Raw genomic sequence first — 16,827 nt, 5'->3', positions numbered from 1 at the left:
AGAGACTTTAGCTAAAATTTATTGATATGTTACAACTTAACTGCAATCGTTTGAATTACATGATAATTAAAATCACATTATAAGACTAAGTAAAACTCAGGTCTTTGCAGTATGTTAACATTTGCATACCGTATCCACGACCATGATAATAGCGTTTGCATTTGTAAATGTATGTGAAAGTTTATGTTCACAAACTAAGTGTTTTTAAAAACCCTTTTAAAATAGTCAACTCAGGAGAATATGTAGGTATCAAATTTATTCTCAAATACACAATCCAAGGTGGTAATATGAAATTGAACAACGTGACACTGTCGATGTCATTCTTTGTGAAATGTTGAATCTTCATTTAGCACCTTTATAGTACGGTTACACATGATTTATATAGTCAGTCATACAAAAATGAAATAGGTGAATAATGCGAGTCAATAAAATAAAAATAAGCACTGGGAGCTGGGGTATTAGGATCACAGTTACTTTAGATTTGTACTGTATGCCATCAGAAAGTACCATTTTCAGCACTGTGTCTAGTACCATAAAGCCTCTACAGACCCACAATCAGAACCATGGTACTAATCACAATGAGAGATATTTGTTGACTAGGACTAGACAGTGATTACTAAACACAAGTTCACCTGTCACTTTTGGACCTATTTTCTTTTCACATTAGAGCTTGTTTTACGGTATTGTTGCATTTACATAGGAGCAGTAGATATATACAAACAAGTTCATTGTCAAACAATGCTGGAACCTGGAGTGTGAAAACATTTTTAAAAATTCTAAAAGTAAGGCACTCGATAGACTTCTGTGCTAACAAGAAATCTGCCATGATGATCCAGGATTGCATCCTCTTCAAGTATGATGTAGCTGGCACCCTCTAGTGTTAAACTGTTGTCTGTGCGCTTCCTGGATGGGCAGCTCTGAGGCAAAAGGCTACTAAATAATGTGTGTGTGTTTTGAGCATTGCAAAAAGCATAGTGCTGCACATCTCTGACACACGCAAACGCTCTACCCATAACTTGCTCCTTGAAGCAAAGCTCACTACTGAGAGAGCAGAACTGACGTTTCAGGATTTAGGACTGAAAGCATTTCTTACAAAGTGGATTTGAATGAGAAAAACTTGACCTTATGGACATAACATGACCAGACAATATTCCATATTAGACTTGTTTTAGCTTTGTCTGTTTTTCTTAAACCCTGTTCTCACCAAATGTGTAACAAGTGCCTTCAATCCAATCGGCCCTATTGAGCTCAAAAAGCTACCACCAGACCCTTGTCAATACAAGCGGGAACTGTACACCAACTTCACATAAATGGTCACTTAACACCAAGATAGAAAACTACATGACATCGACAAAAAACTCGCTTGGGTTTCCCATGGCCAGGTGGAAAGACTGCCGTGATGCAGTCAGCTCAGGGGGTACGGAACCCAGGTCACGGGTAGGTGGGGCACCAGGAGGTCCGCCTGGAGTGGAGGAGGGCGGTGGGGGTAGAGCTGGGTGCATGCTGGCTGTGGGCAGCTGCTGCGTGTGAGAAAGAGCATGAGCAGCTGTCATGGCTGGGTGCGGGTGCTGGGGTACCATCATCACCATCATGGGGTTGTAGGGCAGGATACCCGGTGGGTAGGGGGACATATGGGGTGGCTGGGGCATGCGGTGGTGATGTGAGCGCTGGGAGGAGGTGTGGCTGTGCTCACTGGGGGCTGCCGAGCCGTGGCCACGCCTCAGGCTGCTGCGCGTGGAGTATTCTGATTCACTGCCGCTGCCGGAGCGTGAGTCACCCCCGCCACCTTCTCCAACACCAGAGGGGGATTTCTCCCCTCCACCAACAGTGCTGCCAGCACCTTTACTGCTGCGGCGTCGCTCACCCTCGCTCCTTGTGGAGCCACTGCTTCGGCTTCCTGTGGTCAGATAGAAAATACTGTTAAAACAGATGTAAGCAGGCCTGAGCAGTTACTCCAGCTTTAATGTCCACAAAAACTGCCACTTTGTCAACATGCAAGCAGTGGTTCCAAATCCAACTTAAAGTCATCTACTTTCCACTACACAGTAATATGGTTTAAGTCTGTTGACCTACTCCACAGACAGATCTCATATAAGCGGGAACTGCCTTTCGTAAACAAAAATGAAATACAAGAAATTAGCATTTTCATAACATCAGTGGTAAGACACCATAGCTTGTGATAACAATGCTTTTAGTAGGGTACTACAATGCAAACATGTTTTTGTGAACAATTTCTAATTAATCAACCAGAGTGAGATAAGAGATTGTAATGTATAATGTTATCACACAATTAGCAGTATGCCTAGAAGCCGAAGTTCATGAGTAAAACTGTAGAAGTGCAACTTCAGATCTGCTCATCAGTTGTACTCGCCTTCACTGTGCTGGCTGCCCGTGCTGCCGGGGGCATAGCTGTAGCTGGTAAGCTCGTGGTACGGAGGTGGCTGGCTGGAGTAGGGATGAGTAGGGTAAGGTTGATATGGGAAGGTGTGCATCATAGGCCACGGAGAGGACCCAGGGAGTGGCAAGGGGGCCAGTGTGTCCTGATCTGAAGCCCCACTGGAGCCATCATTGTCATTCAGTGACAGATTGGCCATGTCTGGGTGTGAGACGGAAGGAGTGAATGAAGTGAACGAACTTATCCAGACACATAATCACACACATAATCTTTATCTTTGTATCATGTCTGTCTTTGAATGTTACCCTCTGATGATAATTTCTTTGTAAGTATTAATATAAACCAGTAAAGACACCTAAGAATATGATCAAGGACAGACATATGGCAAATAAATTCATATTAGAGATGGAAGGACACAAAGAAATAATCCCTTCCATAACCTGCAACCCTTAGTGTGTCCACAACAGGCCTACGTCCATGATGTGATTACATAAAACATAACAATCGCTAGTTTAATCTAAGTCAGTCAATACATGTCAATGTCTTTCTGTAACTCACAGTTCTCACAGTCACTTAAATCTCCGAATACATAGTAGCACTGTTCAGAGAAGGTGATTTTGTTGACGGTGTGTCGAATAAAACCAGCCTTTAGCAAGTTGCTGGCATATTTCCTGGCTTCACGACGGTCCTGGAAGCCCTCAAGGTGATGAAACAGCCACTCTACTACATCTGAGCCTGGTGGAAGATAGAGAGATGACAAAGAATAACATAGAGATAGAACATTATTCCTCCTGAAAGTACAGTCTATGCAAAAAGATGATCCACACTTAAATTTAATTTCACAAAGCACAAAACGGACAAATGTGGTTGCAACAATTGGTTCCTGTGATTCAGCGGCAGGTGATTCCAATTTAACAGATGTTTTTCCCCCCCTACTCCCACAAGTCACAGGGTTTTAATTCTCAGAATATAATGCCTGCCCTGTAAAGTCATGTGAGGCACAGAATGGTCATGAAACTAATGTACTCTTTTGTGCCAGGTTTCCCCTGTTGTCATCTTACCAAGGAAAGCGTTGGGGATGGTGATTTTAAGCCACATGCGGTCCCTGACCTCCAAACCTGACTCCGGTGAGGCCATGGCCTTCGCAACAGATGCCATATCAGAATGTAGAGACAAGTTGAAGTCATCAAAACCTGAAGAGAAAAGAGCCCTTTAGAAAAGTTGAAGAGGAAGAACATGCAGACACAACTGACAAAGTTTTGGCAAAGTATTAAAAACGAGAACAATGCATGGCTGTGAAATAGCTGAGAATAAAGAGATGAGGGGAATTACAGCACACAGAAAAGGACATTATAAAGAGGGCTCTTACGTTCAGTCTCTGTGACAGAGGAAGAAGAGGTGATAGTGCTGAGGGAGGAGCTGCCTGGGTAGGGAGGGTAAACCCCGGTCATAGCCACAGAGTGGCTGACCCACGCTGCTGGGTCAATGGGTCGGATTGGTTCATCTACATAGGTAGAGACAAGATTAGGAAAGTGTTTCTCAGTGTGAAATCAACAGGAGAGAAGCTGCTCTGTCTTTGTGAGGTTATCTGTTACTTACTACGAGGCAATGTGAAGTAGCCCTGAGGAGAGGGGTCCCAGCACTTTGCCACTGTTAGGATGATGGGCCTGGCACACATCAAGGATAAGAAACCAATATACTTAAAAAGCTAAAAACTTGACTCTGGTAATATACATAATGAGAGTAACAGCTCACCCCGGCTTGTGTACAATCTCCCTCAGTACTCGAACTGCATCATCATTACTCATATTTTCAAAATTGATGTCGTTCACCTTGATGACAAGAAAGCATAAATAAAAGTCATACATACACAAAAAAATTACACACTTGGAATATATCGCAGAACAACTAAATGAATTGATGACAACTGCACAACTAAACAAACACCGAACTGAGAACTAAGGGAAAAGATCCTAGAATGAACCTTGTGATTTCTTAAAAATAGCAAAGCTGTTGCATCATTTAACTAAACAGGTATTTAAAAGATAAACAAAAGCCCTCGCTTTGTCTTCAGATTAAGGACTTATCCTTGCTTACCTGCAACAACATGTCACCCGGTTCTATGCGTCCATCTGCAGCCACAGCTCCTCCCTTCATGATGGAGCCGATGTAGATGCCTCCATCCCCCCTTTCATTGCTCTGGCCCACAATGCTGATCCCTAAGAAGTTGTACTTCTCTGCATAGTTAGAAAAAACAAATAAAAAAGTCAGAAGTCAACAGTTCACTGAATTGCAAGTTTAGGATATAAATTCCGAAACACTTGAGGTTCGAAGACAAGAGTAGACTATAAGTATACAGACCCATATTGAGAGTGACAGTAATGATGTTCAACGACATTGTGGAGTCTGTCACACTGCTGAAGGAAGAGGCCTGAAGTAGAATACCACAAATTTACTTTAAGTATTTTTATATTTTTACAAATACACAGAATACCTTCTTAAAGAACTCTAATTACCTATTCAATGAAAATCAGGTGAGTACAAAAACTCAAACAAAACAGTTAGTGTACAATTTCCCATGGCTCCTTTTAAAGTAACGAAGTGTGAACAAAGGCTGTTGCCAGGTGGGTCTGTACATACCCTCTCCAAACGGGGAGGGCGTTGTTTCCTGCGTCGACGATGGCGTTTAAGAAGCCTAGAGGCTGTGCTCTGCTCTGTTGCACTGCTGAACCTTCAAGTGGAAGGGTCAACAAAAGGTGAAAGATCAGACAAGAAACCTACTGTCATTAACTTTAAAGCTAAGCTGTTCATGTCAGAGACATGATAAAGTCTATATATAGTCCATTCTGTTATTAATGCTTTTTGCTTGTTTCCCTTAGACACTGCAATAACATTTACCGTTTTTACCAACTTTCTAGTTACCAGCTTTCTTTCCCATGTCATAGAGAGCCACCCATAGTGGCACACCAAAACGTCATGAAAACATCTGTGGTCAAGATGTCTAATGGTTTGTTCACAATGCCAGCAACACATCCCTTTACAAGCAGCAGCTGCCGTTTATTGCTAGTGGAAACCCAGTGTAGTTGCTAAGATGTGCATAAACGGTTCTTGGTTCTGGACCAGCAAAGAGCTGGTTCAACTCTTGGATCTATTTTCCTGGCAGAGAGTCAGTCCTTTGGCTGTCAAACTGGTTTAAATTCAGTCACAAGCTTCAAACCGCCCCAGAAAAAATGATTCAAAATCCCTATACGCACAAACATACTTGGCCAATAAAGTTGGTTATATAAATTGTAGGTGTCGGAATTACTCAGTATAAACTACACCAAAACTACCCAAATATACACAAACTCTCATTTATATTCCATTCTTCTCAGTACCTCACCTGCTCATGGTGTCATCATCCTCAGAATCGCAGAAGCTGGTAGTTTCCAGCTCACTGCTCATCATTGTACTGGAGCTCTCATATCCAGCTAAGTGGCGCTCTAGACGACTCTGGCCATTCATACGAGGCCCTAACACCCCACAGAGGAAACCCAAAAAACAGGAATTAAGATTTAGCAGCGTTCATGTTTGCTCAGGTCAATGTTTACCTTTTTTCCACAGATCATACACATTCCTCACTTCTTAACATTCCTTGATTATATCACAACCTATTCATTGTTTGTATTTTGGCTGAATCCCAAATCTTGATGGCTCAATGTCATAAAAGAGCTTTAAAAAAAAATAAAACATAAAAATCAGCATTGTGTGTTCTGCTGTCTCACCATGCTGCTCCATGTTGTCTCTGTGCCGAGGTCTCTCTCTCCTGAAAGAAACTACAGACTCTGTTTCAGTCTGGTCGTCCAGTGTCTCCACACTGCCTGTAGCATTGGGGCTGGAAAAAAGAGAAGCATGATGACAACTGGAAGTTGAGCACAATAGGATTTTTACATGTTAAACATCACTGTTTTACTGTAACAATTATCTCTCTCTGACCAACAGCATAATCTCCCCCCCCCCTTTCATTTAGGAACAGAAAATAAACAAATCCAAAGCATACACAACCTTTTTTTCCTAAACTGGTAACCATGAATTCCAGATGTAGTGTTTGGAGAAATCAAGAAGTTCTGGTGGCCTCTTCCCCAAAAACAATACCTGAAACTACTAACATTTTGTTGTCCAGGTGGCCTATCTTATCATAGATTACAAAAAACCCAATTTGGCATTTCTGTACAGTTTGTTACATTTGATCAGTATATGTATACGTTTAACAATATTTATTAATCCTAACACTTTGTCTCAGTAGTCATGCTGCCTTTTTTGCTAATGGTGCATAACATTTAAGTCCACAAAAATTACACTATTTAATCTGGGCACATTTTATTGGTTTAGGTCGATTTAATTTTATACTGATGTGAAGCACCTTCAATTTTCCAGTGTGTATTAAAAAGTGATACATAAATAAAACTGACTTGCTTAAAGCTTCACTGAGCACTCTGTTGTCCATACTGTTAATGTGTCTACTTCCACTTAGCAGTACATTTAATGTTACTGTGGTGTTTTGTCTAGAAAAAATGCGAGAGAAAGCCAAAATTTGGAGGCTAATACTTCAACAATCCAGAATGCATGGAGCAACAAAAAAATGTCACACTGGCTTCATGTTGACACCAACTAATCTTTTGCATTAGACAGGCAAAGAAAGTTGATGTTGTTTCATGGTGCAGGAAAATGAAAGCACTAGGCAAAAAGATTTCACACAGTTAGAGAAACCCTAGATTTTAAAGATTACATTTAAGTGTTGATCCTGCTCCAAAAAGGACATGGAAAGAAAAAACCTGGTTAATTCCCCACCAGCTGTAAACCACACATTTAGTGTAGTTAAAAGCAGAATGTTTCATTTTAATTGGATTTAAAGACCACAAGGCCACTGTCCTGAAGCCAGGGAAGATGCAGAAGTCAACGTCCCAATATAAAAAAAAAAAATGAATGAGGGCTCTGCAGCCCTAATGGGCGGTTGCAATGATGTATGAACTCCATTTGACCTCTAAACCAAATTTAAAGAGTTCCAGACAACACAGTCTGAGGAACTCAGAGCGATGGAAAGAAGCCATTAAAATTACAGATACTTTCTTTGTTCCAATGTGGTAATACTATTACTTAGAGGATTGCAATATTCTTCTTGAAATGTCAGTGGTATATTTTCACACTCTTTAAAGCGGATACAAGCAATATTTTTTTATTGCCTTTACAATACATTAAATGCCTTTGTGTAATGAAAGAAGCTGTGTTTGTTATAAACCCATGTAGTGTATTCTCTCTACAGTCACATCTAGCTTTGCAAAAATGTATAGCCCTTTTCAGCCCTCACTTTTTGGTTCAGTGCCATTTCAATACGAAGGTTCTGAAAAAAAAAACAACCAGTTCTTGCAGGTTCTCCCAGCACATGGGTAAGGTTAGCTACAACGTAATGAACATATTCAGTGCATTTACATGGACTTAAGTAACCAGGTTACAGTTTGTTACTCTTAAAAGCTGATTTCTCAACTGCCACGTAAATGGGAAAGCTAGATTCCAAAATCCAGGTAGGGGAATAGGAAAGAAATGTCTCTGCCGTGTATACACATAACCAGGTTTCTAATTTGCTTTTTACAAAAGCAAATATGCATTTTAAAAAAAGGATGCAGATGGGAACAAGCAGCTGAGTGAAAGACTGAATACAGTCATTAACAGAGTGATGCGTTAAAACCTAAAGTGAACTTAAGGTAAAAGCAAATCAGTCAATGTTGTATTTATATCTTATTGTTCTAAAAATTTTCAACAAAACAAAAATAAATTCTACTTAAACAAAAGTGAGTTAATAAAATAAAAAAAAATAAAAAAAAAAGAGACAAGCATTCTTCTTTGTTTTTCTCTTTAGTTTAAGACATTCACTGAGGTTTTCCCAGAGTTTGTCATGTTGAAAACAAGGGCGTCCCCTGCTAAGATCAAATTCAAATGAGCTTTAGAATCTCTGCTATTCTTGCAGTAAACTGATACTGCTAGTGTTTGAGATATTAAGAAAAAGAGACGGTATCAACATTACAGCATAGGGTAAAAGCACCAAGGTATGCTGAATTTTAAAGTATTGGCCAAACGTGCAGATTTTTTTATTTTTATTTTTTTATTTATTTATTTATTTTTTATCTGTTTACAGCTTTATGATGAATGATGAAAAGGTAAATACACAGTATGTGAGGATACTTACTGGAAGGAGGGTGGTCTGGAGTCTCCGATGCCCCCTGTCCTCTCTGCAGGTGGGGGTGGCAGTGGTGGGGGAGGGGGCGAAGGCTGGGTAGTTGTTTCCACAGGGAGGACCACTGCCACTGGGGGCTCTGCTGCTGGAGTGTCTGAAGATACCAACTGAGAAATGGAGAAAAAAAATTACTTAATTTTTTTAATATATATAAAAAAAAAAAAAATTCTAGTGAGTGACAAGATCAAAAGTATTGTAAAAAAGCACATATGGAGTGGAGAGAAACTGGCACAAAGGAAATGCATTAAATTCAGAGAGCAGAGAGGGTGAGAAAAAAAAGAGGAATGAAAGGAGAAGTAGGAAGGAGGTAGAGGGAGGAAAACCGGGTAGGATGTCAATTACTTTGACACACAAACACTGTACTCTTTTCAGATGGACGTCTCAAGGGCATACTGAAACGTTATCCTACACTTAACCTGTCTCTTTTCATTATAAAACAAGAAGTGCTCACACACACACACACACACACACACACACACACACGAACACACATCCACATTTAGGAAGAATGCCACACTGCATCTGATTACATTAACCGTACAAACATACAGAGGGAGGGAGTAAAATGAACCAGCTGATGAAAAAAAAAGTGTAGTGGGTTAAAATATAGTCAATCAAAGCGGGACAAATCCATTCATTTGAACGCCATTCAGTGGCTTTGAGAAATTAGACGCATTGATCAAGTTCAGATAATCAAGCTTAGGAATTTCCATTAAATAATTCGGCCAAATTGAGACCATAACCATCAAAAAACTGACATTCCCTCTCTTACCGAGTCACTCCCTGCACTAATAGCTGTACGACTATTAAACACCCGTCTGCTGGGATCACTTCATCCATCTAGCTCTGTAGATCAAATGTCAGTCCCTGTGGTCTCTGAGCTTTGTTTCCCCCTCTTTAAATGCCTTCCCTCATTCTTATGCACTTAACAGATGCTCCGGCCTCAAACCTGCTTATCTGGGCCAACTCTCTGTGTTTTTGTCTGTATCCAGATATAACCTGCTGGGTGGGTATAACCACTGGAAAGTATGAAAACTGTACATGGCAACTCATTGTACTATAACTGGCATGAGCTGTGCTTCTTGTGGCTCAGTAAACTCGAGAAGCAATTAACACAATGACAGGAGCATTTGCTTTCCTTGTGATTTGGTCAACAAACACAAACACCACATCTTACACTGTCAGATATTGACTTTAAAGTCTATCTGCAAAAGTTTTAAACAACTGCAACAAATTTTGCAAAAACATATACTTTAGTTTTAGGTAAGATATAAACTTAAGTGTCCAATTTATTAGGTACACCTGTATAATCAACTGTAGTTCAATACAGCAGGTCTGTCATGATATCTGGTTGGGGAGAAAAAAAAAAATACATTTTCATTTTGTGATGACCCTCAAAAATATGTCATGTTTATGTTATGTGCTGGCTGTATCATACTTAGTAGTAGTAGTGGGTAATATAGGCTTAGAAACTCATGACATTTCATAATTTTCAAAACTTATTGCAAGGATATTAATGTCCATATGAAAATATTAACATTCACCAATCTCTTTCTGACCGGTTACCACTTCCTGTCAGTTCATTCCAGCATTTAAAAACAACATCGTCCATATATTCATCCCATGTGCAAGCTTGACCTTGTACCATTAGGTACATTCGAGATGTCCAAGTTACAGGACATACCAAATTACATCATCACCCAGATGACAAGTACAAGTAAGGGAAAATAAAACTAAGGCAAAAGACAACACATGACTTGACATAATATATTAAGATTATTATATAGATTTAATGAAGGCTCAGATGAACATTTTTCGTTTCTGGTTTAATGACATGTACAGGCAAGAGGAGAGAGACTCACCAGAAGACCGTTTCCTCCCAGTTAAACTGACTTATCTCTTCTCTCCATAATTTATTTGCTAGAACTGTTGTAACAAACACTATTCTAAGCACAGACCTAAACTACAAACCGTAAATGGTGTTGCAATTTCAATAATATAAAGTAATGACTAAAATCTGACCTTTAATTACTCCATTTTTTGCTGCTTCTTAAACAAGATCATTAGTGGGAGGGAGGTCTGGGGGATTGCAAGGGAAAAGGAAAAGTGGTTACAGAAAAAAACGTGGGCTGATGTTGCCTGATTCTTAAGGTAAAGGCCAACTCTTTTAGACTGGTCTTTGTGGGACACTGTTGAAATTAGGTCATTTGTGGATTTAGAACAATGGTCAAAGTGAAAACTGGAAAGTTCCAACTCCCATTTTTATTAGAAATAAGCAGCAGGTTTATTTATTTCTTACCCATGACACCACTCTGCCGTTGAAACATGGTAACTTGGCACTATCATCGGAAATCTCTTCCTTCACCACTCTGAAAAACAGAGACAGACTGAGGTTTAGCAGGTATAAATTGTTCTACCTTCATAGCATTATGGCATGGGATGTAGTGTCTTGACAGGATAGCAGAGTGGAGGAGTGGAGGCTGAAAACGATACCAAAAGCTCATATAGAGGGCTTGGAACACCATAGTTTACATTACTGACACTTTACATTAAATATATTAGACTATGACAACAAGATGGCTGAAATAAATCAAATGCTGATGTGCTATATTGTTTTTACATGAGCCACCAGATGTTTTATGGCTCAATCGGCCACATATCAAACACTCCAATTTAAGTTTACATTTTATTTAACTAAAAACAGCTATTCGTAAATGACATAAAATTAATTGGTGTTAGCTAATAGATATTAAGCTTTGGTGGGGTAGATTTTTATGAACAAAGTGTGTAAATTAATCAACCCCGCCAGCTGGGGGTGGACAAAGAGGACAAAATCTATCACAGAATGTGTGATTTTATTCCATAGAATCATGTTGGCATTATGGGTTTATTCAATCAAAGTTGTGACTAGATCACAAAACGAAAAACAACAAATCTTTAAGCATATTTGAGCACAGAATTAAATATGCATGTTAAACTTTAATTTTATTTAAAAAAACAAAAAGAAACAAAACTGCCCTTTGAAGTAATACCTGCCTAACAAATCACATTCTACTGATCTGTTTTTTCAGATGTTGAGTGTGATTTCCACCCAGGCTTTCTGCAACACTTCCTAAAGGCCTGTGGTGCTTGTTGGCCAGTGTTCCAGAACTCTTCAGTCCAGCCTCTCCCACAGCAGCTCGACTGGGTTCAGATTTGGTGATTGAGCAGGCACAAACCATCACCAAGAGTATTCCATTTTAGACTGATAATAACAACAAATCAATCTCCCTATGGATGAAGAGGAAAATATAAACTTCTATCATTGTTCTCCATCTATTGATCTTTTAAAAACCTTCTTCTGCCACAGAAACAAGCTTAAACACACAAACTCGTACTGCTTTTGAGCCTACCTTCACATTACACAATCACTCAGCTAAATATGCATGTAAACCTGGTAGGCTTCTCAGTAACAGGCAACACACCCGTCTGGCTTTCCCTCCTCCACATTTGTCACCAATTCAAATATTCAGCTCCAGTGATACAAGATTGCCACCTGGCTATTACAGTGTTTAGCGGACAAGACACAGGTGGACACAAGGGCTACGAAGAGGGCAACTAACGGCTCCAAACTCCTTTAAAAGTTCTTTTTTTCCTGCTTCATTCGCCAATGTGTCCCCTTCTTTTGTGTGCGAGACTTGGTCAAGCTCCACTGGGTTTCGTAAGCATCTGTTAATGGCTGGTTTTGTGGGTGAGTGTTAGCATACGGCCAGATTGTTGTGGGCACTGGTGGGGAGCTGCTGCAGGAAGCCCTAGCTTTCGTTCGCTGAGTGTATAGTTACTGAATGTTAGTTAACAAATGAGTAATTTCTCCATATGATTTATTTAACTTCCTCCTCACACTGCATCTAGACAGCAGATGAACAGATGCAATATTCTTTATCAGAAAGCATAATTGTCTTCGTTCCTTAGTCCTCCAAACAAACAACTGACCACAGTCAACTCATTATACACACACACACACAAGCTCTAAAACACAAATAATGCACAAACAGCCTTGAAATATGCTGAGTCCAGTTGGATCTACTACATTATGAGATTTCTACCCCCATTTCCCCTTTCCCAGTCCCTTGCTATCATTAAATTCCTCAAACCCAGCACTGCATCTCCTTCCTAACAATTCATCACACTGAAAGCAGCTCCCTGATCTCACTTACCAGCCCATAAACACAGCCAAATAATTCAATAACTCTGAGAAAACACCACCCTTCTTTCCCTCACCTCACTTCTTTCTCCCCTCTCCTCTCCTCTCCCTGTGGACACCCAACAAATGGCCTCCGTCCAGCCCCAGGTTCCCAGCACCGGCCCTCGCTTGCTCTGCTCCATGGATCTCCCCCACTGCCACACACAGCTCTCATCGACAGCTGGCCTCGCACCAGGGCAAATGAAAACACACACTATTACACACTCCTCTCTTGGGTTGGGGAGGGGGGGAAAACATCCCTGCTTTGATTGGACAGCTGACTCAGAGCAATGTTTGAAATTTTTCATCTGAACTCAGTTGGAGATATTCAAATTAAACAGATTAAGCTATGCTGTGTGATTTAAACTTGACAACTACGAATTCTTCAGCCAGACTCTTTAAAAGACTTTCCTTGCTTTGTGGAGAGAGTTTGGCATGTGTAGCCCCTCAGATAAGAACTTCTGCCTTTGCCTCTACCAAGCACACAATCACGTCCTGTCTGGTTACGTAGGGACAAGCTCGTAATTTGACCACCATGGTAAAAATTACACTGGCGATTCTGGTAAGGCTAGTAAAGTTAAAATAATCCATGGAGATCAATAAAGTGTAAAAAAATAAGCTCTACAGATATTACTATATCCATTAACAATTGCAGATATTAGCTTTTCACAGTTATGAAGTGTACACAAAGTCTGCAGTTTATTAGATACAAATAATGAAGTCTTTTACAACAGTCCTTAAGTAAATCTTCCATGTCTAAAGGCTATTTTAGTCACCTTTTGTTCAATAAGATTTAGAAAGGTGTTGACTGAACTTTATGTGTTTAGGGGTTTTGTGATGCTGAAGAGTTGTACCACATTATACAAAAGAGTGTTTGTTAACCTCCTACTGATATAAATTCGGGAGACAACAGCTATCCATTGAACCAGTATTGCAATTGAAATTTCTAACTGATGAATAAATACTGAAATAGCAGCACATCGTTTGTATTTTACAATTGCCATCATTTTTGGACTTGACAAGACATCCTAAAATGTTACAATTGGCTCTGCAACCTTGAAATGGAGCCTGTAGATTGATACCTTGAGTTGCAGACATAAATAACAATTCTGAAAAAAACTCTGGTAAAAAAATAAGCACACACAATTTGAATAATGTACACAAAGAGATTCTAATAATACCCATGTAAGCGGCAGAGGTGTCCTGCTCATATCTATAATTGCTTCTCAGATTTGACTGATAATTTTGTTCATCATTTAACTATTTACACTATAAAGTAGGTTACATATAGTGCTGTAAAGCACAGTATTATCTAGAGATAACACTATCTGTTTGCAGGAAGCTGCAAGATGCCAACTGCATTTCTTTGGCTCTGTGTCTGTACTAGGGTTATGCAACATAGACTTAAACTATTTAAAAATATAAATTTGTCTTAACAATATAAATTGTAATATGGCAACAATTTAATTTTAGCCAGAAGACACAAAAATAAAATTATAATAGGGAGGAATTATATTGATCCTGTTCTCTTCACAAGGACAAAGTTGAACAATAAAGTTCACTCTTTTGTCAAGAAGTCCCTAGAATCTCAAGTGGCATTATAACATTTCTCAGAAGCCTGACAAACTCATTTACGTGGCTATAAAATGACAAAAAAAGAAGAAGCTTTACATATTTGAGAGACTGCATTATTAATTGGTACATAATAAAAATTTTCAAATTGGCAAACAAAACATTTAAACAAAATATTTTAAACAACCTAAAGCCAAATATTAGGTATTTTTAAATTATGCATAATACTGATTTTCTCAAACAAAAATCTCTACATGACAGTTATGTTAGTCAGCATCAGAAGAGCTCTACAAAAGGCCAAATGAAAAACCATCTCATCCATTTCACCTTGGTCTTGGAGTTGAGATTGCAGCTCTCTTAGCATAAGTTCAGATGGTGCCATTCAAATGGCAAAAAAGGCAAATAGCCCGGTGTTAATACCCATGCAAGACTACAATGCGTTTTACAGAAACCCTAAGGGTCTCACTGGGTGAATAAACCACAGACATGCATTCCTCTGCAGGAAAACGCACAGCAGCAGCACTGAAAAAAAAAGGTTAATTGATAGAGAAGAGGAGACAGCTTTTTCTGGAGAAGTTGGCTGGGGGAAACGGGGAGAGGAAGGGAGGAAGCCAGGGAATGAAAGGATGGCTAGCAGGCCAAAGTGTTAAGAGCGGAGACAAAACCCTGGCTTCAGTCCCGAAAGAAAGAAAAGGCGAGGATTTCACAAGATGATGGACTGAAGGAGGGAGGGAGGGATGAGGATTAGGGTAAAGAAAAGCAGCAGGGACAGGGAATGCCTCCCATTGTAATGATGATGTTTTCTGAGAAATGTCCCAGCCTACATGCTCTTAGAATGTATAGAGCCACTTGGATATTCATCACCGCTCATTATAAAGTTGAAGCTTCTGATTAAGGATTTGCCGGTTTCATTCGAGTTTGTTTTGACTTTGTCATAAGTTACTCTTTGTGACAAATATACGACAGCTGCTCAAGAGAAAGCATACCTAACACTTTTTTTTAAGAGTAAACGTTTTTGCTTTTTTTTTTTTTTTTTTTTTTTTTTTTTTTAGATCAGAGGCAGAGTTATTTGTGTAACGTTAAGTGGTCCATTATCAAGTTTTGCATGAGTTATTAAATACAGCGAAACATCATGTAACAGTTGCTAACTTTTAGAAAAACACATTTATTTTGCATGAAAAACCACACAGCTCTTCTCCGATAAATGAGAAAAAAAGTCCCTGCAGCTCACCCGAAGTCCTGGTCCATAGACTTGAAGAAGAACTTGTAGTTTGGCTTGTTCAAGACCTGTTTAAAATCCAACAAAGTAATATTTTCGGCTGCAATAGGTATCTTCACCAAATACGGCGTCTCCTCTTCGTCGATATGATAAATTATTTTAGTTTCCGCCATCGCTACGGTTGGATTTCCCCCCCCTAAGCTGGGAGTAACCACAAGAACCAGAGAGTATGAGGCGAGGTAGCGTTAACTTTGTTGGGTAGTAGGCTAGCAGCGGAGCTAGCTAGGTGGCTACAACGGTAGAGGTGAAACGATGATGGCCACTGAGATTTTCTCTCCGAGCCAGAGGACGTAAAGCAGTAAATCCCCGCGCACACGTTCGCTCTGCGACTTGCCTAAAGTTAAAAACTCGCATTCCCCCAGTTACCGAGGGGTGAAGAAACGACGGACACGCTACATTCACACGACCAAACTCGCGACAACTTTTCCCCCAACAAAAACATACAGAGGAGGGGGGTCTAATAACTTTTCACTACTTTCTGCGAGCCAACGCGGCGTGTGACGTAAACACGTACCCCCTTTCTGTTACGTGCACTCTCAGCCGTGCCCCCCAGTTCCCATCACTCTAATTCTTCCAGAGAAAAATAAAGACTCGTGTTTCCTTTACAGATTAGAAGATTAACCACACATAATGGGCCCCTTACCAAAGTAGGTAAGTTACTATAGCAGCCTGCATTTGTACTTTTTATATTTTATGTATGTTCCTTTTTCTTTTCCTCCACTAAATTTACTTACAGATGATGTATTTGCTGGCAGGACATAAATGTAGGTAAGATTAACTCTGTTTTTGTTTCATATGGGAGTTCGTTGAACAAATCTGGACTGGAGTTGGACATTTATTTTATAAACGCCACGATATTCAGTGCTGTTCAATGCACTGTTTTCGTAGTGGGGTACTACTTTAAGTACATTTTGTTCCTGCTGCATATTTTCTACTACTGTATATTCCTTCCAATACACTTTCAGTGTAAGAGACAAAGATCAGACATGTTGAAATATGTGCAAAAAAAAACTTGCAGATAAACAAAACTAAATAAAACACATTATAAACGGACAGGTAAAAGTATTCTATTTACCTACAAACACGGC

The 16,827-nt window shown here is 39.7% G+C and overlaps 1 protein-coding gene across 1 annotated transcript; it reads right to left on the bottom strand.

The window, feature by feature from the left end:
• Nucleotides 1-237: 237 nt before the first annotated feature.
• dvl2 (dishevelled segment polarity protein 2) lies at nucleotides 238-16,205 on the bottom strand. Its single transcript, XM_067524460.1, has 15 exons — nucleotides 15,692-16,205; nucleotides 10,966-11,035; nucleotides 8,619-8,773; nucleotides 6,160-6,269; nucleotides 5,778-5,907; nucleotides 5,036-5,126; nucleotides 4,757-4,826; nucleotides 4,493-4,632; nucleotides 4,151-4,227; nucleotides 3,995-4,062; nucleotides 3,765-3,899; nucleotides 3,457-3,588; nucleotides 2,954-3,130; nucleotides 2,368-2,596; nucleotides 238-1,893 (listed from the first exon to the last, which is right to left on the bottom strand). The coding sequence occupies exons 1-15, from the start codon at nucleotides 15,850-15,852 to the stop codon at nucleotides 1,338-1,340; spliced, it is 2,301 nt and encodes a 766-aa protein (XP_067380561.1). The 5' UTR covers nucleotides 15,853-16,205; the 3' UTR covers nucleotides 238-1,337.
• Between the last annotated feature and the right edge of the window lie 622 nt (nucleotides 16,206-16,827).

The sequence above is a fragment of the Channa argus genome, chromosome 12, assembly GCF_033026475.1.
Source record: "Channa argus isolate prfri chromosome 12, Channa argus male v1.0, whole genome shotgun sequence".
NCBI classification, from domain to species: Eukaryota; Metazoa; Chordata; class Actinopteri; order Anabantiformes; family Channidae; genus Channa; species Channa argus.
The sequence above is the reverse complement of the archived record's forward strand: the minus strand, read 5'-3'. Positions and strand labels throughout refer to the sequence as shown.

Excerpts from the sequence above, each read along its gene's own strand:
- dvl2 (XM_067524460.1), bottom strand. The coding sequence starts at position 15,852 with ATGGCGGAAACTAAAATAATTTATCATATCGACGAAGAGGAGACGCCG. Across the intron at positions 4,827-5,035 it reads GCCCTCCCCGTTTGGAGAGG|GCCTCTTCCTTCAGCAGTGT; the intron begins GTATGTACAGAC and ends ATTCTACTTCAG. Across the intron at positions 4,228-4,492 it reads CGGGTGACATGTTGTTGCAG|GTGAACGACATCAATTTTGA; the intron begins GTAAGCAAGGAT and ends CTTGTCATCAAG.